The sequence below is a fragment of the Molothrus ater genome, chromosome 12 (genome assembly GCF_012460135.2).
Source record: "Molothrus ater isolate BHLD 08-10-18 breed brown headed cowbird chromosome 12, BPBGC_Mater_1.1, whole genome shotgun sequence".
NCBI lineage: Eukaryota > Metazoa > Chordata > Aves > Passeriformes > Icteridae > Molothrus > Molothrus ater.
The window spans coordinates 19,842,727-19,870,684 of record NC_050489.2 but is presented as its reverse complement, the minus strand read 5'-3'; the positions used below and the strand labels follow the sequence as shown (position 1 = coordinate 19,870,684).

General features: G+C 62.1%; 1 protein-coding gene across 5 annotated transcripts; it reads left to right on the top strand.

Annotated features, from left to right (window-relative positions):
• The first annotated feature begins 232 nt into the window (after positions 1-232).
• On the top strand, positions 233-27,848 carry CBFA2T3 (CBFA2/RUNX1 partner transcriptional co-repressor 3). Of its 5 annotated transcripts, none has more exons than XM_054516116.1 (12): positions 233-353; positions 18,172-18,303; positions 19,666-19,743; positions 20,999-21,240; positions 21,578-21,667; positions 23,031-23,212; positions 23,320-23,567; positions 23,669-23,754; positions 23,980-24,178; positions 24,324-24,392; positions 24,570-24,760; positions 25,320-27,848. In XM_054516116.1, the coding sequence occupies exons 2-12, from the start codon at positions 18,192-18,194 to the stop codon at positions 25,593-25,595; spliced, it is 1,773 nt and encodes a 590-aa protein (XP_054372091.1). In that variant the 5' UTR covers positions 233-353; positions 18,172-18,191; the 3' UTR covers positions 25,596-27,848. The 5 variants fall into 5 exon arrangements, with proteins under 5 accessions (XP_054372091.1, XP_036246040.1, XP_036246037.1 ...); XM_036390147.2 differs by lacking the exon at positions 233-353 and adding an exon at positions 8,456-8,738; XM_036390144.2 differs by lacking the exon at positions 233-353 and adding an exon at positions 10,032-10,434.
• Positions 27,849-27,958: the final 110 nt, after the last annotated feature.

The window sequence follows — 27,958 nt, the reverse complement described above, 5'->3', positions numbered from 1 at the left end:
TCCCTCAGGACAGGACACCCCGCATCCCTCAGGACAGGACACCCCGCATCCCTCCGGGCAGGACACCCCGAGCCCCTCTGGACAGGACACCCTGAGCCCCTCCGGGCAGGACACCCCGCATCCCTCAGGACAGGACACCCCGCTCCTGGGCGGGCAGGACACCCCGAGCCCCTCCGGGCAGGACACCCCGAGCCCCTCTGCAGCTTGGCATCCCCAGCCCCAGCACAGCTCCTGCCCACACCTGGGACAAGGCTGGTGGCACCAGCCTCAGCAGGGCTCGCAGACTTGGGGTGCTGCCATCATCTCCTCGGGACCCTCCAGAGCGGACAGGGCACCACGCAGGAGCAGCCAAGGTGAGAGGCGGTGGCGGGGGGAAGGTGGCGGTGGCTGTGGCAGTGCCATGTGCTGTGGCATGGGCGAGTCACCCCAGTGCCAAATGAAGCCTTGGGCAGGCAGGTGCACCCTGAGGGTGGCACGTGGCTGGCACTTGTCGGTGCATCTCCTTGGGGACCAGCCAGTGGGAATGGGGAGCTGGGACATGGCCAAGCCCGTGGCCAAGGCACCATGGGCTCACTGTCATGGGGACCCATTCAGAGCCTGCTCTGTGATTAAACCTTTCCATAACGAGTAATCAGCCCCGAGGATGTTTTATTTCCAGCATTTTAGCCCTGTGTTTGCTGGGTGTTTGTGCTCATTCTGGGATCAGCAGCTCACACCTGACCCCACGGGCTCTCCAGGTGCTGCTGCTGATGGTTTGCAGTGCGGAGGCTCCATGGGGATGGAGCATCCCTCATCCCTGTGCTGGAGCATCCCCAGGCACCGAGGCCAAGGGGCTGTGGCAGCTCTGGGGGGCTCGGGGGCCCTGCTGGGCCTGTGCCCAGCACGGGCAGGAAAGCAGAGCCGGCTGAGTCACCGGTGTGAACAATGCTGGCCCTGAGCCTCGCTTCCCCTCACTCCCCACCCCGCTGCCCAGGCACCGCGCTCCGGCCGCGGCCCCCTGCCCACCCTGGCACCCTCCCGTGGGTCAGGGACACAGCTGGGACAGCCCACGGGCAGGGTCTGGGTGCACCCTGGGTGCTGCACCTGTTGTGCTGGTCCCCACCGGGCTGGGGTCCCTGTCCCCAGAGCTGGCAATGCCAGCAGGGGCACGCTCCGCTAAGGGATGCGGCGCGGGGCTCGGCGGGCAGGGCGCTCCGGAAGGCTGCAGCCAGGGAGCCGTGCAGATTGCTCTGGGCTCCCCTGCCTGCCCGTTAGGCTTTTGGCAGGAGAAATGTTTGTTTTGCTGGCCAAATATCTCTGCAAACTTCCTGATTTCCTTGCGGCCGGCGAGGCAGCGATAGGGCTGGTGAGGCCGTTGCCGGCCCCGCTCTCCCGCTCCGGCACCGAGCGCTGTTATCTCTGATGCACAGCGGGCAGGGAAGAGGTGGGGAAAGGGAAATGAAATACAACAGAGGTGGCACATTTTTTGCTCTTGATAACAAGCCCTGCTTTTAGCCTGGGAACTTGGAAACGATGCAGGTGGCCAGAGACAGCCGCAATGTCCTCTGCTGCTGTGGCGCATCTGGAGCTCGGAACAAATCCCAGACCTCACCTGGCACGAGCCCGTGGCTCCCCAAGGCATGGCCTGGCACGGCACAGATCAGCACTGGCCTCCACACAGTCAGAGTCCCAGGATGGAGGATTTTGGCCCTGAGAAGGTTCTGAAAGCACCCCAGGGCCTGGATGTCCACCCAAGCTGCATGCCAGAGTGAAGGCAGGCTCACACCACCTCCTGCCAGCTCCCATTGATTTTTGCAGGGATGTGAGGCGTTGGAAGTGCAATGCCTGCTAATTAAATCCCCATTGTTATTGGGAACGATGCAGGCAGTGCAGCCTGTGGGATGGGGAGGGCCAGGAAGGAGCTGGTCCCCAAGGTTAGGGGGGGAGAAGGGGAATGTGAACCTGTTGGGAACCCAAAGGCATCTCAGGGTGTTTTGCTCAATATCTATCAGTGAATTCCTGCTGGCCAAGGATGAGGCTGGCAGGACTTGCCACTGGGTGCTGCTCCCATGGAGGTGCTCTCCATGCACCCCGAAACACCAGCATCTCCAGTCAGGGCAGCACGTGGCCATCTCTGCTTTGCAATTAAAACACTCCCCAGGCTCTCCGTGGCAAAGAAAAGCTGGAAACTTGGCCTCTGGCAGCCCCAAAACCTGGAAGCACCCAGAGGAGCGGTGCTGTGCCCTAAAGTCTCCCAGTTTCTAAGGCAAACTGGTGATGTTACAGAGCTGGCAGCACAGGGTGAGCGGGATGATAAGCAGTAGGGGGTGGTTTCCCTTTGAATGCCACGAAGCAGGAACGAATCTGTTAGCAAGGAAAACAGGATTTTAATTTTTTTTTTCTTTTAATGCGTTTTTTTTCTTTTCTATGTGGAAGTTGTGGGAAAGCCACAAAGCCACTGGATCTGCTTCAGCAGCCGCTGGGGCTGCTCCTTGCAGCCCGATGTGGGTGGGTGACCAGGAGTGGTCACGGGGGAAGCCAGACACAAACGAAGCCCCTTTCCTGGGAAAGGCTGGCGCACGGCGCTTCCTGCCCAGCAGATGTCCCCGGGCGGATGCAGCTGCGGAGGGCGATAGCCGGCGGGCAGGAGAGCGTCTTCCCCGGGCGCTGGCTCCCCAGCAGCCCCTTATCTCCCTGCTGCATTCCCCGATGGATTAACGGGCAGGAAAATCCAGCGCCAGGGCTCCTGCTGCAAGGCAAATGCCAAGGGAAGAGCGCCGGGGGCTGCAGCCTGGCTCCCGGTGCTCGGTGCTGGTGCAGGGATGGATTTGGGCGCTGAGATTTTGGCACTGAGATTTTGGCACTGAGATTTGGGCACTGAGATTTTGCAGCCAGGGCGATGGGACCATCCAAGGTCACACCGACCCTTCCCAGCCCAGCAGCTCCCTGTCCCTACAGGGATGCTCCAAGCAAACGGGGACTGGAGATCCCCAGGGCCGTGTAGGGCTCTGCACCACTGCAGCTCGTGGGCACTCGGCCACACGTTGTCACCAAGCTCTGCTTGTAGGGCACCGCTGGCAGTGCCACATCCAGCAGGGACTCAGACAGGCACCCAGGGATGCTCTGCTCCCCGAGAGGGAACGGATAGAGACTGAGAAACCCAGACGGACAGACAGACAGACCCGCTGGGGGTGACACAGGAAACCTGAGGCACGCCAGGGCTGAGCGCGGCACGGCTCGGTGCCCTCGCCTGCAGACACCATCGGTCCCTTGAGAGCGGGCGGGGGCAGGACCGGCACGGCACGGGGAGGGACAGGGAGGGACCGGGCTGGGCCACCAGCCTGGCCAGGGGCAAGTGGGATAAACCAGCACCGTGCGCTGCTTTAAATGCCTGAGGCTTGTGAAGGGGGGATGCAGCAGGAATAGCAATCAGCAATCAATGGGGAGCTCCGGGAGAGGCGGGACAGGGGGAGTGCACGGGGACAGCGCTTGGTCACCACCGATGGCCGGGCACCCAAAAGGTGTGAAAAGCGTCCCCACCACCACGGTGGCAAGAGGGGGCATCTGAGGATGCCCTGGTGGCACCGTGAGCCCAGCCCCTGCCCGTGTGCACGGCCCCGATAGCGGGCAGGGGTCCTGTGCAGGGCAGATACGGATGGCACACGGGGGTGACCATTTCCTGTGAGGTTTTTGGTACCAGTTGCCTTCATCTGCCCTCAGCGAGCACCTTATCTCTGACACACACCAGGCCAAGGCCTCAGAGCTCCCCTTCTCCCCCAGGCTGTGCCTTGGGGTGTCCCTTCCCCCGGGGCAGGTCCTTGGCTCCCTCCAGAGCGCCCCACGCAGCCTCTCCATGTGCACACCCAGCAGCGATGGAGGATGTGACCCACGAGCACAGGTGGTGGGTGATGGTGACAGCCTCCCGTGGGGCTGGGACACCCGTGCATGGGCACGGGGCAGGATGCTCGGCACTGGGAGATGCCACCTCCCCACAACAAAGGGAGCAGGGATCCCCGCACCGCGTGTGGCTCATCCCCGCCCCGGGCTCGCCGCGCCATCAATCGCACACCGTGACCGACAGCGAGTCGGGACGGGAGTTTCCACCCTCTCCCACGGGTGGGAACGCGCTGGGGCCCCGTCCTGCCCCGGTTCCAGATTTGCCGGGTAAGGAAGGATTGCCAGCCCGGGGCTGGGCTGGATCCAGCGGCTATCGGGCTCTGGCAGGCGCTTATCTCCGCTCCAGCCGTTAATTTCCCACCGCAGCCCAGCGGAGCGGGGCCACCGGCTCTGCCGGGCGGGGCTGGTCCCATCGCCTGTCCCCAGGCACCCGGGGAGCCCCAGCAGCACAGAGCCCAGCGGCTGAGGGATGCGGGAATGTTTTCTGTAGGAATGCCAGACTCCCCCTTCATCCCACCCTCGGCACCCCGGCGTGTGGTGGATGGGTGGCCACGGAGATCGCAGCAGCCCCGGGCTGGGAGCGGGTTCGGGGCAGGAAAGGGTTAAGCCGGGGAAGTTTGCTCACTCTCAGCAATGATTTAAACCAGACAGAAAGGTTCTGTCATCCATCACGCTAACAGCCAGATCATTGTGTTTTAAAGTGTCTGTAATTGCAGCAATACAGAGACCGGGAGGAAGATAAAGGGGCTGGGAAGATGCAAATGCCGAGGGAAGCTCCAGCCCCTCGCACCCAGCGGGGACAGAGCTGGGGACAGCCCTGGGGACAGCCGGGGCTGGGGGGGGCCAGGCTCCTCCTGGGCGGTGATGGAACCGAACGGATGATGGAGCGTCTTTGCTGCGATGGGAGCATCCACAAAACACCACGAGGGTGCAAACCCAGTGACAGGGATGGGTAGGGAAGGGTCTGAGTAGGTGCTGCACTCCAAATATTGCCTAAAAATTCCTTTTATCTTCCTCATCTTCCCTGATCAGTACAAAGTGGCTCTCCTTTCCCGTTTCCTTCGGGATCCCAGGGATGGGGCACAAAGGAGGGTGGGAACTCGCCCAAAGCCTGGGCGGAGGTGGCCACAGCCATGACCAAGGTGCCCCGGCTTTGTCCCGGCATCCCGGGCCGCGTGCGAAGGCGCCGGCGGGGAACGATCAACGTTCAGCCGAACCCCGCCGAATAAAGCCAGCTAACACAAATGTTTATTTTCACAGTAGTGAATTATGACTTCAATAGACCAAAATTACAGGCTGCGTGCGTGGAATAGGAACGCAGCAGCCCCTGCCACCCAAACGCCACTGGGGGGGGACGTGGTGGCTCTGTCCCACTGCTGTCCCATGGGGTGGTGGCTCTGTCCCACTGCTGTCCTGCAGGGTGAGAGGGACGTGGTGGCTCTGTCCCCCTGCTGTCCTGCAGGGTGAGGGGGACATGGTGGCTCTGTCCCACTGCTGTCCCATGGGGTGGTGGCTCTGTCCCCCTGCTGTCCTGCAGGGTGAGAGGGACGTGGTGGCTCTGTCCTACTGCTGTCCTGCAGGGTGAGAGGGACGTGGTGGCTCTGTCCCCCTGCTGTCCTGCAGGGTGAGGGGGATGTGGTGGCTCTGTCCCCCTGCTGTCCTGCAGGGTCACAGTGCCACCTGCCCATCCCCACAGTGCTTGAGTGGCTCCTGGGGCACGAGGTGCCAGGGCAGGGGGTGTTTGATGTTGTCCTTCAGCTGCACCCCAAATGAAGGAGAGGTGGTGACAGTTCCCAGCAGGTCCCTGTGACGTGGGGGTGGCAGGGGGCTGGCAGGTCAGAGGGGATGGGTTTGGTCATGGCCAGGCTGGTGGCACAGCACCAGCTGGGCACTCACAGGAGGGTTTTGGTGTGTTCCAGGGCTGCACTTGGCTGTGTGACACAGGTGGCTGGGCTGAGAGCGTGGTCACCCCCATGGGCACATCCCTGATCCCAAAGGAGCCCTGTGCTGGCAGCCCAGAGCTCTGGGAACACTCTTGGGCTGCCCTCCTGGTGCTGGGGGTCCACAAGGCCTCGACCTGTGCTGGGAGCCATGTGTCCAAGTGCCTGTGTCCCCAAGCACACGTGGTGCTGGCATTTGCATGTGCCAGCGGGGCCAGCCACGCAAGGCTGGGTGTGGTGAGGTGGGAGTGCAGCTGTGGGGGTGGAATTCCCTCCTGTGCCCCGTGGGAACAGGGACAGCACGGCCTGGAGAACCACAGACCCCAAGGAGCCCCCTGGGACCCTTCTGGGAGCCCTTGGGGAGCACGGGATGGAAAACTGGAGCTGAGGCTGGAAGGGCTGGGTCAGGGCTCTGCAGCACCTCCTGCTGTGACCCCATCAGTGGGGGGAGCTGGGCTGAGCAGTGACCATGCAGTGGCCATTTGGGGACCCTGTGGTGGCTCCAGAGTGGCCAAGTGATGGCCATTTAGTGGCCACAGAATGGTCACTCAGTGGCCTGGTGATGATCATTTACTACCTATAGAAAGGTCATTCAGTGGCCTTGTGGTTGGCATTTGCTGGCCATGCAGTGGCCACACAGAGGCCATGCAATGACCCTTTACTGGCCAGGCAGTGACCATTTACTGGCCATGCAATGGTCACTCAGAGGCCATGCAATGACCATTTACTGGCCATGCAGTGGTCACTCAGAGGCCATGCAATGACCATTTTCTGGCCATGCAATGGTCACTCAGAGGCCATGCAGTGACCATTTACTGGCCATGCAATAGTCACTCAGAGGCCATACAATGGTCACTCAGAGGCCATGCAATGACCATTTACTGGCCATGCAATGGTCACTCAGAGGCCATGCAATGGTCACTCAGAGGCCATGCAGTGACCCTTTACTGGCCATGCAATGGTCACTCAGAGGCCATACAATGGTCACTCAGAGGCCATGCAATGACCATTTACTGGCCATGCAATGGTCACTCAGAGGCCATGCAATGGTCACTCAGAGGCCATGCAGTGACCCTTTACTGGCCATGCAATGGTCACTCAGAGGCCATGCAGCCCTGGTGCAGTGGCCGTGCCAGGGCCGTGCAGTGCCCTCGCAGTGCCCACACAGTGTCTGTGCCTCTCTGGCTGCCCAGTGGCCCCGCCGCTGTCCTGTGCCACCCAGCCCCGGCCGAGCCGAGCCGGGTGACTCCGCCCGGCAGAGCCGCCACTCTCCCAGTCCCCGGGAAGCGGGGAGGATGAGTAATGCACCGGCACAGGGCAGTCGCAGAGGGAAGCAGCTGCCAGGCACAGTAATTACACACAGAGGCAGGGCTGGGCTCGCAGGGAAATTCGCAGGGAAATTCACAGGGATTGTGTTCCCGCTGCACGGGAGCAGCAGCGTTGTAGGAGGACTTGGGGAGGGAAAATTTGAATGCAGTCCCCCAGCTGGCACGGGGCACACAGGAAGGCTGTGCCAGGCAGCCAGATGTGCCCTGCTGTCGGGGAGGGTCCCACTGGCATTCCCAGCATGCAGCTGCCCTTGGAGCCCCACCGAGGCCCAGCAGGGTGGGGGGCACTCCAAGGCCAGGCTGGGATGGGCATGTGGGACTCTGAGTCCCACGGGCTGTGCCCGTGCCCTTGTGGCCGCTCCAGTGCAACCCCAGCCCTTGGGCCCCTGGAGAGGGAAGCTGAGCAAGCACAGCTCCATCCCCCAGCCCCTTGCAGACACCCCCACCCTGCTCCACCCCCTTGACTCTTTCCATGGCCCCAGACCAGTCCTGGCCCGTTCCCTTGCAGTCCCTCCACCTCCCCCAAAACAACTCCCAGCTCCTTGCAGCTCCCCAAAAACGTGTAACCCCGCCCCCCATGCAGCCCCCCGCTCTCAGCTTTGCAACCCCCGATCTTTAGCATCCCCAGCTCTGACGATTTTGCAAACCCAGATCCCTGCAGCCTCCAAGCCCCGTACACTGCCGTGCCCGGCCTTCCAGTCCCCAGAGTGTCACCAGGTCCCACGCACCCCCTGAGGCCCTGGGCAGCCCCATGTCCCTGTGCAGACCGCCGGTGTCACGCAGCCCTGTGTCCCACTCAGTCCCCCGGTGCCGAGCAGAATCCCCGCTGCTGCCCAGCCCCGTATCCCCGTCCATCCCATCCCGTTCCTGTCCCGATTCCGCCCATTCCTTGTCCCTGTCCCCATCCATCCCATTCCCGTTCCCTGTCCTGGTCCATCCCCTCCCGTTCCCGTCCCGATGCCGCCCATTCCCATTCCCATTCCCATTCCCATTCCCATTCCCATTCCCATTCCCATTCCCGTTCCCTGTCCTGGTCCATCCCCTCCCGTTCCCCTCCCGGTCTCTCATCCCGGGGGTCCCGCTCCGGTGGCGGCGGCGGCGGGGGGCGCCCCCTGGCGGGCGCGGCGGCCCCGCTCTAAGGCAGCGGCGCGGGCGGGCCCCGCTCACTCCGGGCCGGGCGGGCGGCGCGGCGGCAGCGGCGGCGCGGCGGGGCCCGGCCGGGCACGGAGCGCGGCCGCGGGCGCCCCACGGCCGCGGCGCGGCGCCGGGAGGATGCGCCGCCGGGGGTGAAGCGGCCCCGCGGATTTACCGCGGCTTCTCCGCCCTCCCCCGCTTCTCCGGTGCCCCCCCTCCGGGGGGAGGGGAAGCGCCCCGAGCCCCGGAGCTGGCGGCGAGCGGCGGCCCCGGGCGCGGCGAGCGGCGGCGGGCAGGTGCCGGGGGCGGCCGCCGCCGCGGGGCCGCGTTCCGCCAGCGCCGGCCTTAAGCGGACCGGGGCCGCCGCCGCCGGGGGCCGCTGCCGGCTCTGCCCGCTCCGGCCGGCCCCGCCGGCCTCTGCCTTGGGACTTACCTCACGCCTCCGCCACACCTCAGGACGGTAAGTGCCGTCCGCCCACCGGGACGGGGACGGGGACGGGGACGCTGCCGGTGCCCGCGGAGGCTCCCGTGAAAGCGGAGCTTGGAATTGTCTCTGTGTTCGGGGGATGCTCTCGGTGCACGGGGGAATCGGAGGCTCCCGGCGCCCGGGGAGGCTCGTGGGGCAGAGGGGCTGTGGGTACTACCCGTGTTCGGAGGATGCTCCCGGTGCATCCGGAGGCAAGCGTCGGGGAATCGGAGGCTCCCGTGGAAAGAGGCTGGGCATGCTCCCGATGCTCGGGGGCTGCTCCCGGCGAGAAGGAGCCGGGGAGGCTCCCGGTGCCCGCTCCTGTGGTGCGGGAGTCCGAGATGCTCTCGGTACCCGGGCGAGGCTCCCGGTGTCGGGGAAGCTGCCGGTGCGCAGGGCACGGGGATGCTCCGTGCGCCCGAGCCAGCGCACGGGCAGGGCCAGCGAGGGCACGGCCGGGACGAGCGCTCGGAGCGGCTCCGCGGCGGAGGCAGCCCCGGAGCGGGATCACCGTGCCCGCCGGCCCCGCTCCCTCGCACGGCGCTGCCGCGGGGGCGGCGGGGCGCGGACCCCTCGTCCCTGCGCTGCCGGGGCAATTCCTGCTCTCCCCTCCGTGTCCCCCCGAGCGCCGGGGCGGCGTGGGGCGGCACAGCGTCCCCGGGAACCCACGCGAGTTTGTGCCCACCCCCAGCGGACCCCCCCGGTTGTGGCTCCCGACTCGTACCCTGCAATCCAACTCTTTGTCATCCCCGCATCCCTCTCCGGCTGCTGTGGGCGGGGAGCCGGAGCCGTGCTGCGGGCGAGGAGGAGCTGCCCCACTCGGGAGAGTTTGCGGGAGGAATCCCGGGGCTGCTCCGGCAAGTTCCAGCCCCTCCGTTGTGTGTTTTGGTGCGAGGACACGGCTCCGTGCTGGGGACGCGGGGCTGTGCTGGGAACGAACGCTCGCAGAGTCCCGGCGTGTGCCGGGGGATGTTTGTTTGTTTGGATGCGGATTTGGGAAGGAAGGCTGGCTCGGGAGTCTCCAGCGCTGCCGTTCATCACCGCCCGCTCTTGCTTTCCCTTTGGAATCGCGCTGAGCTGGGCAGCCCGGCTGTGCCAAGGGAATGCTGCCGGCGGAGCGATGGAGCGAGCCTGGCCCCGCGCTTCCCCTGCGCGACACCGAGCCGGAGCACAAGCAGCTCTTCCCGTCATCCCCTCGCCGCTGGATGGTGCCTTGGGATACCGCAGAGCGTTCCTCTAGTTAAACACACCTTTTCTTGGAATTCTTTTTTTTCCCCTCTATTAGCCAAGAAAAACTTTGCAACTTTCCTTCGCTGTCGGAGAGGAGCCGCTGCCGCTGCTGCGTTTCATTTTGTTTTTTTAATTCGAGGTCACGTGTGCGTTGACAGTGTCTTTGATTCCAAGCGATGGTCTCGTCTCCAGCTTAGGAGAGCTTTTGAGCTCTTCCCTCTGTTGTTTTCTCTCTGTTCAGGAACAAAGAGATTTTTCTGCCTTTAATTAAAAGGAATATTAATTCCCCGCTCCTTTGTCGAGCGACTTGAAGACACTCTGCAAGCGCCCGTCCGCTCGGCGCCGCGGTGGGTGAGCTCTGCCGCGGTGCAGGGCATGGAGGAACGGGGGAGCCAGCCCGAAACCCCGCGGCAGACACGGAGCAGCCGCCGGGGAGGATGCTGACAGCCACGGTGCTCGGGTGAGGAGCCCCATGGAGCGGAGCTGCCGCCTGGGGCGGGCTCTTGGATCCTCGGAGGTTTGTGAGGCAGGACTCCTCTCCACACAGGGAGAGATTCCGGGCTTGGGGAGGCGAGTGGAGGTGAACTTGGCTGTGCCAGGGGGGTTTTCCCTGCCGGCTGCCTCCCGTGCTGGCAGGTAAGGCTTTACCCGGGAGCAGGCAGATGTTGGGTGTGTTTTGTTTGGCAAACGTGAGTGCAGATGTTGGTTTGTAGGGGGAAAAGCCAGGGCATGGCTGGGGAGAGGCTGTTCTCCCGTGGCTCTGGGTGCTGCCCTGGGGTGGGCGCCGGGTTTGGGCAGTGGGGAGACCTCACGTGGGTGCAGGATTTGCCTCTTTCATTGGGAACTTCCAGGCTGCAGGACGGAAAAATATTCTGGTGCTCAGCCCCCCTTCAGGGCTGGGCTGAGCAGGCAGGAGGGGGCTCTGGCAGGTCCCACGGGGTACCTGGGGCTGGCAGGTCTGTGCTGATGTTCCTGGAATTCTGCTTTGGAGCCAGGGATGTTTGCATGCCTGGAAACCCCGGCAGGATCAGGCGCTGAGGCTCCTGCGGTGTCCAGCAGGGAACGGGGTCTGGCTCTGCTCACTGCCATCAGTCCCTGCCGAGGTCTGCGGGCACTTCGGCTCTGCCCGTGGCTGTGCACGGTGCCCTGTCCTGCAGCCACCTCGGGAAGGTGTCTGTGTGCTGTGGGACCCCCAGGGAGGGAGGCACCCCACCAATTTCTGTTATTTTACCTCTTAGCCGGAGTCAGTGGGCTGGAAGCGAGTCAAGCAGGAAGTGCAGGGCTGCCAGGGAGTGCTGGCAGTGGGGCAGAGCTGGGTCCCTCCTGGGGGACACACAGATGCCCCCACACCAGCACTGACCCTCTGCAGCCCCCGGGCAGACCAGCAGGGTCACGGTGAGCACAAGGCTCGGGGCAGAGCAGGGCCGGGTGCTGTGAACGGGGCTGGGAGGGACCAGGGACAGCCCAGGGGTTAAGCTGGGCTTAATCGCTGCTGCTGGGGCCGGGGATGCTGTGGGTGCTGCAGGTCGGGGGCTGCAGCCTGCCCTGTGCTCCCCAAGCTGGATCTCACGTGGGACATGAGTTTAGCTGCCCAGCAGGATGGGGAGTCCCCGAGCTGGGGTCAATCCTTGTCTGCCAGGGGCAAGAACAGGCTGGTGGCACAGAGGGCACTCCCCGGCCTTAGTGCCATTGCCCGGCTTGGGGCTATTTTTAGATTTCCTGAAGCTGTTTTCTGCTGTCCCTCCCACTGTGCTCAGGCTCCCCAGGGGGAACCCCACCTTGACAAACCCCCAGCTTTCCTTTGGAAGATGCTGACCGATGGTTCCAGAAAACATCCAAGAGATTTCCTGTTTATTTTGCAAAATCCTCATTAATATTTTTTTTTTCCCCGTCTTCTTTGATTCAATTTCACACGGGCAAAACCGCCTCGAAATGGAAGCCCGTGGTTCAAAAATAGACAAAGAGTCGGTGAGGCAGCAGCCCGAGGCTGTGGGAGAGCGCGGCCGGATCCGGCACCCCCCCGGAGCCGGTACCGGCTCGGGGAGCGGCTCTGCCTCGGTGTTCCCACGCTGCCGGGACCGGAGCCGCGGGTGCAGGGGGAGCTTTTCCTTCTCCAGCCGCTCTCTGCCTCCAGGATGCCCCGAGCCCCCTGCGTGCGCCGCTTGTCGCTGCTCCGGCCATCGGGGCCGCCTTGGGGCACGAGCATCCCCGGCACAGGGCTGCAGAAATCCCCGCTCGGGGTGTGGGGCCGGTTTGGGGGCGCGGGGCCGGTTTGGGGCACGGGGCCCGTTTTGGGGCGCGGGGCCCGTTTTGGGGCGCTCCCCTGGCAGTGCTCCGGGGGATGGTGCAGCCCAGGCGTGGGTGTTTCCTGGGTGGGGGCGGCTCCGGCAGGGTCAGCCCCAGCCCTGCTCCTCTCCAGGTGTTCGGGCTGCCCGCGGCACTGTTTACTCCTGGTGTTTAGCCAGGATATTTAATTTCCAGGAGTGTAAGGCAGCTGGGGAGCAGCAGGGTGGGTGGGTGTGCGCGCGCCCACATCCCTGTGCCAGCCCGGTGGGATCAATCCCATGATGGCAGCAGGCACCGCGCTGCGGCAGATACTGTGCTCTGGCTGGGTGCTGCTGGCCGACAGGTCAGGGGGACCCCCCGAACTGCCCCTGTGTGTGTGGGGGACCCCTCCTCCCGCCCGTCCCCCCGCCAGCAGCCACGTCGTCGCCAGCCGCTGTTGACTCACAGGCTCCGCCGCCGAGTCCCGGGGCTGAGGCCGAGATGCTTTTACAGGCAGGGCTGAAATGCACAAAATGTTCGACTTGTAAAATATGTAGCGTGAGAAAATAGCCTTTTCTGCTCTCCTCCTCCTCCTGCCGCCGCTCCCTGCCCCATCTGCTCGCTTGGAAAGCTTCCCGCAGCCGGGGGGGGCCGGCGGCGCCCGGGGTCCCTCGCCAGGGATGGCACCCACCCCGTGCCACCCCCGTGTGCCAGGAGGGCACAAGGATGCGCTCGGTCCATGGGGACGCTGCCTCCTCGTTCCTCTCGCCATCCCAAAGTTCTGCGGGCACGTTTGGAGAAGGAGCACGGGGCTGGCACCGGGAGTGCCAGCAGGGCTGGGCCACCTCGATTTTGGGGCATCCCGTGGGGCTTGGGGTTTCCAAAACCTCTCCGGAGGGTCCCGGGAAATCCCCGTGCGAGGAGCCCCGGGAGGAGCCGCCACGCCGGAGCTGGCCGGGAGCCACGGTTTTCACCTTAATCCATCATTATCTGGGCACATTTCGGATCCTTGCCAAGAGCAAGGTGGGAAGGGGGGGTGTAAGCATGCTTTCCCTATTCCCCTGCCATCCTTTTTGCTGCCTGTGTGTAATTAACAGAGTAATTAAAAACAGGATGAGTTAATTGGTATTCATTTATGTGGCAGATGTTTTTAATTGAGATACGAAACAATTTACCTGTTTACATAAACAATAGCAAATGAAGGCTTGTAAAACAGAGAGGGCACCTTTTTTTTTTTTTTTTTTCCTTTTTTTTTCTTTTGGCTTTTTTGTTGTTGGGTCCCTGGCTGGGTGGTTTTGGATTAAAAACTGGGATTTGGGGGCTTGGGGTGAGTGGAGAGCCTGGCTGTGGGTGCTGCTGTCCCGTGTGGAGCTGTGCTGTCACTGCCACACTGCAGGGCTTGGGACCTGCTGGGAGTTGGTGCCCGTGGGGCATCTGCCAGCAGGGCTGGCACTGCAGGATGTGGGTGCTCGGAAAGCAAAGCCAGTTGGGGTGTACCTGAGCTGGGGAAATGTGCTTTACCCTGGGAAATTGGGGTGTACCTGAGCTGGGGAAATGTGCTTTACCCTGGGAAATTGGGGTGTACCTGAGCTGGGGAAATGTGCTTTACCCTGGGAAATTGGGGTGTACCTGAGCTGGGGAAATGTGCTTTACCCTGGGAAATTGGGGTGTACCTGAGCTGGGGAAATGTGCTTTATCCTGGGAAATTGGGGTGTACCTGAGCTGGGGAAATGTGCTTTATCCTAGGAAATTGGGGTGTACCTGAGCTGGGGAAATGTGCTTTATCCTAGGAAATTGGGGTGTACCTGAGCTGGGGAAATGTGCTTTACCCTGGGAAATTGGGGTGTACCTGAGCTGGGGAAATGTGCTTTACCCTGGGACTGTGCTGCTGGGAGATGTCCCAGCTGGGCCAGGGGCACAGGAGCTGTCTCAGGATGCCCCTGGGGGTGACCTGCAGGGGCTGCCCAGGACTGGAGCTGCCTGGATCTGGGTTCCTTCACAGATTGTGCAGAGTTTGATTAATTGGATTTCCTTTTGAAGGGCTTCATTTGTGCTGGTGAGTGCTGGATGTGGATTGCTCCCTGCTGGGCTGGCTCCCCAAAATGAGCACCTGGAACACCCCAGTGATGGGTGGGCAGCATCCCTGCAGCATCTCATGGAATGGTTTGGATTGAGAGGGGCCTTAAAGCTCACTTCATTGCCCTGCCATGGCAGGGACACCTTCCACCATCCCAGGGTGCTCCAAGCCCTGTCCAGCCTGGCCTTGGGCACTGCCAGGGATCCAGGGCCTCCCCAGCCTCCCAGGGTAGGATTCCTTCCCAATCTCCAATCTAAACCCATCCCACAGCTGCACTCCTGCCTTGTACTGCTCCAAGTGCAACTGGGGATGAACTCCAAGCTGCCTGTGTCACCTGTGTCACCGTGGCCATAGGGAGGAGATCAGGATGGGTGCAGGGCAGGAGGGAACAGATCCCAGAGGTCAGGATGGGTGCAGGGCAGGAGGGAATAGATCCCAGAGATCAGGATGGGTGCAGGGCAGGAGGGAGCTGATCCCAGAGGTCAGGATGGGTGCAGGGCAGGAGGGAGCTGATCCCAGAGATCAGGATGGGTGCAGGGCAGGAGGGAACAGATCCCAGAGATCAGGATGGGTGCAGGGCAGGAGGGAACAGATCCCAGAGAGATCAGGATGGGTGCAGGGCGGGAGGGAACAGATCCCAGAGATCAGGATGGGTGCAGGGCAGGAGGGAGCTGATCCCAGAGATCAGGATGGGTGCAGGGCAGGAGGGAGCTGATCCCAGAGATCAGGATGGGTGCAGGGCAGGAGGGAGCTGATCCCAGAGATCAGGATGGGTGCAGGGCAGGAGGGAACAGATCCCAGAGAGATCAGGATGGGTGCAGGGCAGGAGGGAGCTGATCCCAGAGGTCAGGATGGGTGCAGGGCAGGAGGGAACAGATCCCAGAGGTCAGGATGGGTGCAGGGCAGGAGGGAGCTGATCACAGAGGTCAGGATGGGTGCAGGGCAGGAGGGAGCTGATGGCGCCGTGAGGTCCCAGCAGCTCTGCCGGGCTGGTGCACGTGGCTGGCGCTGCTGCCCGGCCTCAGGCACTGCACGCTTCCAATTCCAAACCTGCTCCAGCTGGGACAGCTCCTGCCCTGCCATCTTATCGGGGAGTTGTTCTTGGCCGCGCTGGCTGCGGCAGCTGAGGAGCAGGAATGCTTCCCTGCCTTTGTTTCGCAGGCAGCCTGGCTTGGGGAGACGTCGCCTCCAGCATCTGGATTGCATTTGTGGCCATTTGGTGAGCATGAAGGATGCTGGGCGCTGAATTCCCTTTAACCCCTTCCTCGCCCGGGCCGCTTTGCCTGCAGGGAGCCGGGGCTTTCCAGCGGCCACATCCAGAGCAGCTCCGTGCCTGCCCCAGCCCCATCCCTGGGGAAAGGAGGGCAGGGCAGCCGGCCCGGGCGCTCTGCTCTCACCCTGGAACTGGCACATCCCACTTGTTGCCCGGGAAGAGGCAGAACAAGGCTCGTGGTGGCTGGATGGGCTCCCTGGGGCTGTGGGAAACAGCACAGGCAGGCCTGGGATGGGCTGGGATGGGCTGGGATGGGATGGGATGGGATGGGATGGGATGGGATGGCTGCCAGCCCCGTCCCTCGGGCGCTGCTCCTGCTCCTCCGGATGCCGTGTGCCCATTGGAATGTGTGACAGTGTCACCCGGCAGGGACCCTGCCCCGGGGGTTGAACCCTCCCTGCCGTGTGACAAATGGGGGGCTCGGGGTCACACGGGGGGTGTGGGGGTCCCGCATCCGCCGCCCCGGGGGCTGGGTGGGGAGCGGCCGCTCCTGTTGGCCCAGCAGAAAATACTAATCCTTTTATTTTTATATTATTACTTATTCATCTGGGCTGCACAGACCTAATGGAAACCAGATGGAGGAAAACAGACACGGCCCCGAGCGGCTGGGACAAATTACCCCAAAGAGAGAAAAAAATAGAGGGAAAAATCATTCCAGTGGAGGTAGAGGTGGAGGTGGAGTTGGAGCTGTGCTGGGGAATCACTGGTTGAAGGTGCTGAGGGGAGGCTGCACTTTGCTCCCCAGAACCTCCTTTGCTCCCCTGGAGCTCATCCCATCCTGCAGAGGACCTGGGTTGCTGGCACAGCTGTGGTTGGCTCCTCTGGGCATTCCAAGCTCTGTATCCCATTGGATTTGAGACCATTCTTGTGCCTGCCTGGCTGTGTTTGGGTTGCAAACACCTCAGGGAAAATTTAGGCAAAAAAGAAAACACAAGAAAAACCAGAACCAGGCCCCATTTCCCTGAGTGCTTGCTCAGCTTGGTGGAAACTTTCCTGCTGATGGGAAGCTGTGAAAAAGCCATGTCAGTGCCAGGATGAATGAGTCCATGTTTTCTCCTTGGTGTGGGGATGTGCAGGGAGTCAGGGCAGCGAGGGGGACCGGGGCTGGGATGGGGATGCAGGCCAGGATGCTGCCAGGGGTGTGACAGGGACAGGGATGGTGCCAGGGATGCAGGCAAGGATCGTGTGGGATCCAGGTGCTGCAGCTGTGACCCCTGTGCACACTCAGGGCTCATCCTCTGCTGTCAGAGCTGGATCCTGCTCTGCTGAGTGACAGGGGAAGCCTGGAAGGCTGGAGGAGTTTTGCCCAGAGATGGACATTTCACAAAAAGGAAAATAAAAGTTTTTCTAAACAAATCATTTCTTCTGGCAGGCCCTGTAAGGAAGCTGAGGTTTTGGGGAGAGGGAAGCTGCAAGGTCTTGGGGTTTCTCCTGTGGCTGGGCAGGGAGGAGGGAGCAAGGAACAGGGAACTGCAGCATTCTAGTCTGCTGTGGACAGAGAGGGATAGCCATGACGCTCGAGCCTCCCAGAAGGATTCTGTGGGTGACCAGCTGAGATTTTGGCTCCTGCCACCATCTCCTGGTGCTCTGTGTGCCACTGCCTGCAGCACAACCCCCATGGCATCTCGGCGGGGATCAGGCCCTGCTTTACTTAGCCCAGCCAAAGTGCTGTGGCCAGGTTCAATTCACGTCCCCACAGTTGCCCTGGATTTAGGATGAATATTGGATTAGTGATTATCAGCCAGGCACAGGGGGTCCCCATGGCCCGGGGTGGCCGTGGTGGCCTCTTCCATCTTTGGCCAGAGCTGGCGGCGCCGCGGGCACGGTGACGGTGACAGATCCCCACAGCTGTCAGCACTTGTGGCCACCCATCAGGGCCAGCGTGGCAGCCAGGGGGCCCAGAGCCTGCCCCAGGGCTGTGTCTGCAGGGGATGGTGCTGGCACACTCCCCCCTTGGCAGGGAATGCACTGCTGGGAGTTATTTGGGGCTGGGAGGGAGGCGGCAATGCCCACTGGGGTGATGGTGGTGGTGATGGTGGTGATGATGGTGATGATGGTGATGGAGCTCCAGGGTCCCTGGATTGCAGGACCTGCCCTTGCAGGGCCACTCAGGCGTGGGCAGTACAGTCACTGCTGCTGTCATTGCCACTAAAGAGTGGTTGTAATGACCCCACAGTCTCTGCCAGGGGCTGTGCCAGCCCTGGGTGATGCTGCCAGGGATGGTGAGGGGTCAGCAGGCAGCAGGAATTCCCAGGATGTGTCAGGACGGTGCTGTGCTGTGACAGCAGTGATGTGACACAGGCTGGGGCAGGCTTGGCACTGCAGGGGCAGAGTGGTGCCAGCGCTGTGTCCCCACACAGGGCACTGTGCAGATGAGCAGCAGCTCCATACCCTCCCCACCGCCCTGTGGCACACGGGACACCGGGCACCGTCCCCGTTACCCGACTTCCACAGCGGCACCGGCGGTGCCCAAGCCAGCCTGATGTCCCCAAGTGTCCCCTGTGCCCCTGACCTCTGTTTGCCAGGGAATCCCAGCCCTGCCTGGCACACCCTGCTCACCTCCCCGTGCCCTCTTCCCGCAGATAACGCGGAGACCGCAGCCATGCCCGACTCGCCGGCCGACGTGAAGACGCAGGCGCGCTCCTCGCCACCCAGCATGCCCCCGCCTGCCGCCCAGGGAGCCTCACGCCACCCCTCCTTCACTCCCAGCACCAGTGAGTACCCTGGGCACGGGCTGCCAGCCCGGGGCTGCCCCCAGCTCCTCCTGACGCGTGGCACCCGGGGCTCGGAGCGCGGTGCTGGCGGTGACACGGGTGACAGCGCCTGGCCTCAGGTGCATATTGCCAAGCCATGGCTGGGGAATGTTCCTGTGAGGGGACAGGGGCATCCTGCCAGCCACTCACCAAGTGCTGGCACAGGGCAGCGCGTGGTTGGAGGGTGGTGGGGGTGGTGGGAGTTCCTGTGGATTGGAGATGGCCCCGTGGTGGGTCCCGTGCATGCGGGGACACATCTGTCCCTCTGCGTGTGGCACCCAGTGGTGGCAGGGCGGTGTCGTGGCCAGCCACAGTGGCTGGGAGCTCCTTGTCCTGCCCAGGCTATGGCATGGTGGCATCAGGGGATGCCAGGTGGGAGTTTCAGTCTCTGTAGTTGGGCTGGGGACAGCCACCCAGTGTGGTGGTGACACCAGAGGCACGTGGGCTCATTGCACACCCGCAGGGTTTGCACCAGGGATCTGTCACTGTGCTGGTGTCACGTCCTGGCACATGGAGGGACAAGGCACAGGCAGTGCAGGATCCAGACAGGCAGGGGACAAGGCTGGGCCCTGGCAGGAGTGCCGGTGGCCACCGCCAGTGGCTGCTTCAGTTCTGCTGAGAGTTCCTGGACACACACGTGTGCAAGGTTTTGCTCGTAGCTGTTTCTTGCTCAGAAAAAACCCAGTGGGGAAGAAAAAAACCCCAAACAATCTCCAAGATCCATCCCCTGACACCTGTAGCCCCCCAGCAGTGCTTCTGGACTCTAGAAATCAGCTTGTGCTTGGCCGTGCTTGGTTGGTTTGGGTGTCAATCCCAGCCCAGTGCTGATGTGGCAGCCCAGGTGTGGCTGGCTCTGGGATGAGGGACCAGGGCTGCAAATGACCTCTGCACCACGGCTCAGCGCAGAGAGGGGCTCAGGACACGGGGCTGGGGCTGCAGGCAGCCTCTCTGCCATGGCTCAGCACAGAGCAGGATTCAATATGCAGGGCCAGGGGTGCCGGCGGCCTCTCCATCCCAGCTCAGCTTGGAGCAGGGTTTGAGACACGGGGCTGGGGGCATGGAGCAGCTTGGCATGGACACCACGATATTTCAGTTATTCTTGGCCTTGGGGGACCTCATTTGGTCCCTAAACTGTCAGGACTTTATCAGGCAGCTGAGCATCCATCCCCTGAACCCTCCCTGTGGCTGCAGTGGGACGCAGGCACCCGGCTCCCTGGTGGGTCTGGTGGCTTTGCCCATGGTGAGGAGCATCCCGTGCAGGGCCCCGGGCCGAGAGCTGCCCCCTCTGCTCTCTCATCATAGCGTGTTTTATTTTGCTTGCAGATCGAGACGCTGGCCCTCCGACGTTTCTGCCTCGCGGCCGTTTTCATGGTTGCTTGAAATGGTCGATGGTCTGTCTTTGTAAGTAAAATGAAACACCCGCTCTCATGAGAGACCCGAGCACAGCCCCCGGCCCTGCCCCGCCAGGTCACGGGGATGGGAGCCCCAGCCCCAGCCCGGCCCGGGGACACGTGTGCTGTGCCGTGCTGTCCAACTTGGGCACGCACCTGTCGCGGGAATAAAGCCCTGCTGGCTGCCCGGTTATTTTTGGCACCTCTTCAGCGGGCGCTGCCCGGCCGGAGAGCGAGCAGAATGGGACCCCCCGAGCAGGCAGGGCAGGGCAGGGCAGCACCCCCAGGCACCCCCAGGTCAGAGCGGGGGGTCCCAGCGGGGACAGGCGCGTGCGTGCTGGGGTACGGGGGTGTCGCACCATGGGGACATGGGTGACACGTGCTGTCACCTGTGGCATCGGGACATGGGTGACACATCTTGTCACCCCTGCCATTGGGATGTGGGTGATATGTCTTGTCACCCGTGCCACTGGGACATGGGTGATGCCTGTTGTCACCCACAATGTCGGGACACGGGTGACACGTGTTGTCACCTGCACTGTCAGGACATGGGCAATGTGTGTTGTCACCCACGATGTTGGGACCTGTGTGACATGTGTTGTCACCCATGACGTTGGGATGTGTTTGCTGTGTGTTGTCACCTGCACCATCAGGACACGTGTGACGTGTGTTGTCACCTGTGCCATCAGGACATGGGTGCCGTGTGCTGTGATCCGCGCCCTCAGGTCAGGGGTGACATCTGTTGTCACCTGTGCTAGCCAGGAAAAGTCCCTGTGCTCACATGGGGCTGGTGCAGGAGAGCAGGGTCTGCCACTCTGGTGGTTGGTACCCCAGAATATCCCCCTGGGTCTGCCGGTGTGCCGTGTGCAGGCAGCTCCTGTCCTTGCTGAGTGGGCAGTGGGGACAGAGGTGGCAGTGGTGTTCTGCAAGCCAGGCTGGGCTCCATGGGCAATGGCTCACGGGTTCTCTCTGGGAATGCTGAGCAGCTCCCCCAGGGGCAGGATGGAGCTCCTTCCCTTGGCTGCCTCAGCTGTTGAGGAGCTGGATCAGGCCCTCGCCATGCTGGAGGATGCTCTGCATCCCCTCCTTCCCCTCCCACCAGTCCAGGATGCAGCCCCAGGGATTCACCAGCATCCTGAATCCCTCCCAGGGGGTGCCAGCCCCACATTACCCAGCAGGACACTCTGTTTCTACCATCCCAGCCTTATCCCCACGGTGCCATGGCACAGCCACCTGCTCTGACCCCCCATTCCCTGTCTCCCCAGTGATGAACGGGAGCAGCCACTCGCCAACCGCCATCAATGGGGCTCCGTCCACCCCCAACGGGTTCAGCAACGGGCCAGCCACCTCCTCCAGCGCCTCCCTGTCCACCCACCAGCTCCCTCCAGCCTGTGGTGCCCGCCAGCTCTCCAAGCTGAAGCGCTTCCTCACCACCCTGCAGCAGTTTGGGAACGACATCTCCCCCGAGATCGGGGAGCGGGTGCGCACCCTCGTCCTGGGGCTCGTGGTACGTCCTGGGCTCAGCCACAGGGACCCCACGTCTGGGGATCCTGGGTTTTCTTTTGGGGATGGAGATGCAGCTAAAAGGGAAAGAGTGGCCTGGATTGATCTAAATCCTGGAGGAAAGGGGGTTGTTTTCCCAGCGTCTCCTGGGATCTGCACAGCCAGCGCAGGGTTGGTCCTGGCTGCTGGCATGGCCAGTGAAGCCTTGAGCATGGTTTTCCCTTGAGTGTGGTTTCCCTGTGAGCCTGGCAGAGGAGCAGGAATGGGGGAGGAACAGCCAGGTGTGGCCCAGGGGTGCGGGGTGCTGTGCCAGGGGTGCTGAGCCCAGGCTGTCCCCACAGAACTCCACCCTCACCATCGAGGAGTTTCACGCCAAGCTCCAGGAGGCCACCAACTTCCCGCTGCGACCCTTCGTCATCCCCTTCCTCAAGGTGGGTCTCCAGCCTGGGCAGGGCGGGATTCATGGCAGCGTTTCAGCACAGGGCATTTGGGGGTGCCTTTGGGGGTGCCCTCACACGTGTGGAGTCATGCAGGGCCAGGGCTGGTTGCAATAAAGCAAGGGGTCAGCCCAGCTGGTTGCCACTTGCAATTGCAAATTCATTAAAAAATCCCCCTTTTTTTTATTTGCCTTTTAATTTTGTGCTGACTCTGCAGTGTCACCCTGCTCCAGAGGGATTTGCCTGGTGCTGGCATGCCTGGCAGCATGGGCACTGCCAGCAGATGCTTGAGCCCTCTGTCCCCTGTCCATTGCTAGCAAAGGAATAATTTAAAAAGTGCAAAAATAGCTCCTTTTCCACCTCTGCTTCCCAGCCCCCCCAGAGCAGGGGTCCATGAGTGGAGGTCTGTGCTCATCACAGGAATCTGCTGGTGTGGTTTGCTCCAGGCTGAGCTGGAGGGGGACAGCAGAGCCCCCTCCCCTCCTGTCAGTTTGCAGGGATTTTGGGCTCCGTGGGAGCAGGGGAAGGTGAACTGGCAGGCCCTGGCAGGCACTGGTGGCCCTGTGGCTCCAGGCAGGCTGGGATCCATCCCCGCTGTCCCCGTGCCAAGAGCGCAGCGGCCGCCCTGGCACCCCGCTCCCAGCTGTTCCCACCACCCGGCCCAGATGTTTCTCATTATCCTAACTGCAACCAGCCGGGCTCGGCGTGCTTCCCAGACTGGGGACTTGCTGTTTTTGTGGGATTGCTCCCCCCCGGCCAGGCAAGGGAAGGGGAGGGAGGGTCTGGCCCTGCTCACCGCAACTGCAGCTCAGGCTGTGGCGCTAACGTGTCCCACAGATGGGATTTGGCTGCGGCTCAGCTGCCTAAGGCAAAATCCAGGGCTGGCAGCCAGAGTGCTGGGCAAAAGGGGGTTCTGCTGCTTAATTCTGCTGCTCCTGGGGCTGCAGCACCGTGGGGGGACACGGTGGGTGGGTGAGAGGGGAGTTCACAGCTGATCCTTACAGCTGTGGGTGCCACAGGGGCTGGGGGTCCCACAGGTGCAGTCCCCCCGGAGCAGTCATGGGGACAGGGTGGCCAAGGTGGCTGATCTGGCCCAAGGATGATGCTCTGCAGCCCCTGCCAGGATGGAGGAGGGCTCTGTTGAAGCTGTGTCTGAGCCCTGTGGGCTGCCACACACGTCCCCCAAAAGCCCACCTGGCCCCTGGGCACACTGCTGGCATCCCTGGGGAAAGGGAGCAGGACCCCAAAGGGAAGGCACCCCCTCTCACGCCCTGCCTGTGGCGAGCTGGGGGCACAGCCAGGCTGCTCTGGGGGGGCTGCAGGGTCATGGACTGGACTGTCATCCCCCCCTCTTCAGGCCAACCTGCCTCTGCTGCAGCGGGAGCTGCTGCACTGCGCCCGCATGGCCAAGCAGACCCCGGCCCAGTACCTGGCCCAGCACGAGCAGCTGCTGCTGGATGCCAACGCCTCCTCTCCCATCGACTCCTCTGAGCTGCTCCTGGAGGTGGGCGAGAGCGGCAAGAGGAGGACGCCAGACAGGTGCCAGCCTGGGGAGGGGCGTGCGGGGTTCTTCAGGGGCACACCCCTGAAAAGGGGAGGTTGTTCCGGGGGGCCCAGTGGGGACCAACCTCCTCTCCTCCGGCCAGGACCAAAGAGAACGGTTTGGACCGAGACCCCCTGCACCCCGAGCACCTCAGCAAGCGGCCGTGCACCATGAGCCCAGCGCAGCGCTACAGCCCCAGCAACGGGCTGAGCCACCCCCCAAACGGGCTGGGGCACCCCCCCGCCGGCCCCGCCCTGCCCCAGCACTACCGCCTGGAGGACATGGCCATGGCACACCACTACCGGGACACCTACCGGCACCCCGACCCCCGGGAGCGCCCGCGGCCCGCCGGTGAGCCCTGCTGTCCCCGGGCACGGGGGGAACGGGGCTGGGACCCCCCAAGGGGAGAGGGGTCCTGCAGGGGCTGACCCTGCTCTGCTCTCGCCCCGCAGCCGTGCACGGCACGCGGCAGGAGGAGGTGATCGACCACCGGCTCACGGACCGGGAGTGGGCGGAGGAGTGGAAGCACCTCAACAACGTATGTAGTGTCCTTGTCCCATCCTGTGTCTGTGTGTCCTTCCACTCTGCCCTCAATCCCTTATGAGGGTTTCCTCCTGAGCATCCTCTGCTTCCCCAGCCAGCACAGCGCCCCGGAGCTGGCACAGCCTGGCATAGCCCAAATCCCCCTGCCCAGCGCTGGGCACTGAGCCCCCCGGCTGCCTGCAGCAGAGCCCCCTCCCCATGCCTGCCGTTGCCCCCGCAGCTGCTGAACTGCATCATGGACATGGTGGAGAAGACGCGGCGGTCGCTGACGGTGCTGCGGCGGTGCCAGGAGGCCGATCGCGAGGAGCTCAACCACTGGATCCGGCGCTACAGCGACGCCGAGGACATGAAGAAAGGCAGCCCCCCCTCAGCACGCCCCCACAACTCCTCCTCGGCCGCCGCCGAGGCTCCCCAGTTAGGTACTGACCCCCGGGGCCGCGGGCTGCGTGCGGGGGCTGCGCCCGCTCCCGGTGCCCGCGCCGCTCTCCCGGGGGTCTGGCGCTGCTGGCAGGGGCGTTCCGAGGGGATGGCATCTCCTAAGGGCGTCCCCTCTCTCCTTGGCAGACGCTCACCGGGACTTCGCGCCGCGGCCGCTCTCCGGGTACATGCCCGAGGAGATCTGGAGGAAGGCTGGTGAGTGTGGGGTGTGGGGTGGGCACAGCCCCCGGCAGGGTGCTGAGCCAGCAGGGCTCTGCCCCAGCTCCCCTCACGGGGATTCCTGTGCTACAAGAGCAATTTGGGGTGGTGTAGCGGGAAGGGGGATGCTGGGGCAGTGGCACACCATGGCCACGCTCGGCTGCTGCCTTCCAGAAGAAGCCGTGAACGAGGTGAAGCGCCAGGCCATGTCCGAGCTGCAGAAGGCCGTGTCGGACGCTGAGCGCAAAGCCCACGAGCTGATCACCACCGAGCGCGCCAAGATGGAGCGGGCCCTGGCCGAGGCCAAGCGCCAGGCGTCCGAGGATGCCCTGACCGTCATCAATCAGCAGGAGGACTCGAGCGAGGTGGGGACCATGGGGACAGCTCGGTGGCAGTGCTGGTGTGTGGGACCTGCTTGTCATGCCACAGATGTCACAGCATCTGCGTGTGAGGGTGGGAATGGGACCATGCACCGTGGGATGGGAGGAGAGGGGAATTCCTGCACCAAGATGGGGATGCACGGTGTGGGCAATGATGGGGTGCATGGATGTGGATGCAGTCTAGGATGATGGGCATGCTCTGGGATGTTGTGCATGGTCCAGGGTAGGGTTGTATGGTCTGGGATTAGGGGGACCTGGTTCAGGATAGGGGAGAATGGATGTGCCTGGTCTAATCTGGAAATACACACTCTGGGGTGGATGTGCAGAGACTGGGATAGATGTGCACACTCTGGGATGGATGTGTACTCTCCAGGATGGTGATGTACATGGTTCAGGACAGAGGTCCACACTCTGGGATGGCTGTGCACAGTCTGGGGTGGCTGTGCACACTCTGGGATGATGGAGTGCCCAGTCCCAGGTGAGGGTGCACAGCCCAGCCTGGGGTGCACGCTCCAGAGCTGAGGCCACGTTGCCGTTCCCGCAGAGCTGCTGGAACTGCGGGCGCAAGGCGAGCGAGACGTGCAGCGGCTGCAACACCGCGCGCTACTGCGGCTCCTTCTGCCAGCACAAGGATTGGGAGAAGCACCACCACGTCTGCGGGCAGACTCTGCAGGGGCTGCCGGGCCCCGCCGCCCCCGGGCCGGGCCAGCCCGACGGGGTGCCCGCCGTGGCCAGCAGCCCCAGCGAGGCGGGCTCGGTGGCCGCGTCCCGCGCCGGCACCCCGGCCACGCCGGCGCCGCTGGACAGCGCGTCCCGCTGAGCACCCTCGGGCTGCCAGAGCCACGGACTGACTGCACCCCGTGCAATTTCCTCAGCTACCTGACTCGTGTGACCTCCGAAACGACCTCTCTAGCTCTCACAACTTATCCTCACGGATCCTCAAACTGGGCTTTAAGTGGAGTTAAGGCAAATACCGGTCTCTGTTCTTTCTTCAGTCTTTGTTTTGGCTTTTTTTCCGTTGGTTTTCTATCGGTTGGGGGATTGTGGTTTGGGATTTTTTGGGTTTTTTGGCTGTTTTTGTTTTTCTTTTTTTTGCTCTTTGGATGAGGGATTTGGCTCCAGCATCACCAAGCAGTGCTGTGGGGAGAGACCAGCCCGATCCAATCCCCCACCAGCGCTGCCGAGGGGCTCACTTGGAGGAGGAAAGAATCTTCTTTTCTTCATCTCTCTCTTCCTATTTTTTTTTTCTTTTTACCTTTTTTTTTTTTTTGTAAAAAAAAATAAAGAAAATAAAAAAGAAAACGTCGGACTCTTTGGCTTTAAGTAAGAAATTGTAAAAAAGAAAAAAAAAAGAAAAAAAAAAAAAAAGGAAAAATCCAAAAACCAGACGACGCGTGACGGACGCTCACCTGTAACTACCTTGCTAGCTAGCCAAGAACAGACCAGACTCACCTCTGCTCCAAAGGAAATCCAAAACCAAGGAAGATCCAAACGTCTCTCCACTGCCAAAGTTCGTTTCGTTCTGTTGTCGCTTCCTTCCCCTCCCCACAAGGATGGATGGACATGCCCCCGGGGCTTTAAAGAATTTCTATTAAAATAAAGCAAAAAAAAAAAAAAAAAAAAAAGGTGTTTTTTTACTAAAACCCCAACCCCCAAGGCGTGGGAGGGGGAGATGGGGCTGAGAACCGCAGCCGGAGCTGGCACATCTCTACCTCTGCCCGCCACCGCCCTGCAAAAGGAGAACAAAAAGGAGATTTAAAACAAAAAAAGAGAATAATAAAAAAAAATTTAAAAAAAAAGGAATTTAAAAGATGGATTTTGGGTTTCTCCCTCCCCGAAGCCGTTGGGGGACTCCCCATCCCTTCACTGCCAGGCTGCTCCCACACCCCGCGCTGGATTTGTTTCACAAGGATTTTTAAGAGGAAAAGGAAAGGAAAAGGAAAGGAAAAGGAAAGGAAAAGGAACGCTGCCGCCTTCCTGGCCAAGGACAATGTGGATCATTGGGATTCTCGCCTCGCTGGAGCGGCACGGAGGAGGAAGTGCAATAGGGGAAGCCCGGGCTCCGAGCGGAGGCAGCAGTGCTGTGCGCTAATGTGAATGTAAATAGTGTCTGCAGAGGTCCAAAAATGAACCATAATAATGATAATAATAATGCTAGTGATAATAATGAGAGACATTTGCCAAATAAAGGATGAGGAGGAAGCGTGGAGCCGTGGCGCTGGCCGGAGCAGGCCTGGCATCGAGAGGAGCTGTAGTTTTTCTGCATTTGCAAAACCCATCCTGTGTGTTTTCCGTAGGGGAGGAAGAGGAGGGAAGGGCTCGGGGCCGGGCTCGGGGTTGTGCTGCCGGTCACAGGGCTGGGCTGGGCCACAGCAGAGCTTGGGACACGCCAAGGGCGATGTCACTGGCCCTGTGCCTCTGTCACCCAGCCCTGCTGGGGGTTCTGTGCACCCCAAGGCCTTGGTGCATCACCTTGGATGAGTTCTGTGCACCCTGAGACCCTGGGGGGTTTCTGTGCACCCCGAGATCTCTCTGAATCCTCCCAGGGTTGTTGTTCTGAGGTCTCGGTGCACCCCCCAGGAGGTTTCTCTGCACCCCAAGATCTTGGTGCATCCTCCTGGGAAGGTTCTGTGCACCCCAAGGTCTTGGTGCATCCCCCCAGGGGTTTCCTGTGCACCCCAAGGTCTTGGCCCAAGCTTGGGGACGTTTCTGTGCCCCCCAAGACCTCGGTGCACCCCCTGGGTGGTTTCTATGCCCCTCCCCAGCCCTGGGAGCTTCACCGGGTGTCCCTCCCGTGACTGTTCACTTTATTTATGGTGTGACATATGTAATATTGTCTATTTTTCTTACGTTTCCTGAGAAGAGGTAATATATAAGAGTATTGCAGATGCCCCTGCTCGCCCGGGTGTCCGGCCCGTCCCCGCCGTGTCCCCGCCGTGTCCCCGCCTGTCCCCGCCCGCCCCCGGCCCCGCTCCTGCCGGGGCTCTGCCTCTCTACCTCCACCTCGCCGGGAAACCGGGGGCGAGATCCCTTCCCCAGGGTCTGCTCTCCTTTCCACTCCACTCCCTGCTGGTTTGCTTTTTTTTTTTTTTTTTTTTTTTTTTTTTTTGGAATTATTATGATTTTTTTTTTAATTTTAATTAAGAATAAAACTACCCTACAGAACCTTGCATTGAAACCAAA

What these genes read in the sequence shown, in the direction of transcription:
- CBFA2T3 (XM_054516116.1), top strand. Translation starts at nt 18,192, where the DNA reads ATGCCCGACTCGCCGGCCGACGTGAAGACGCAGGCGCGCTCCTCGCCA. An exon ending in CCCTCGTCCTGGGGCTCGTG is followed by an intron (nt 21,241 to 21,577) that starts GTACGTCCTGGG and finishes CTGTCCCCACAG; the next exon opens with AACTCCACCCTCACCATCGA. An exon ending in AAGAGGAGGACGCCAGACAG is followed by an intron (nt 23,213 to 23,319) that starts GTGCCAGCCTGG and finishes TCCTCCGGCCAG; the next exon opens with GACCAAAGAGAACGGTTTGG.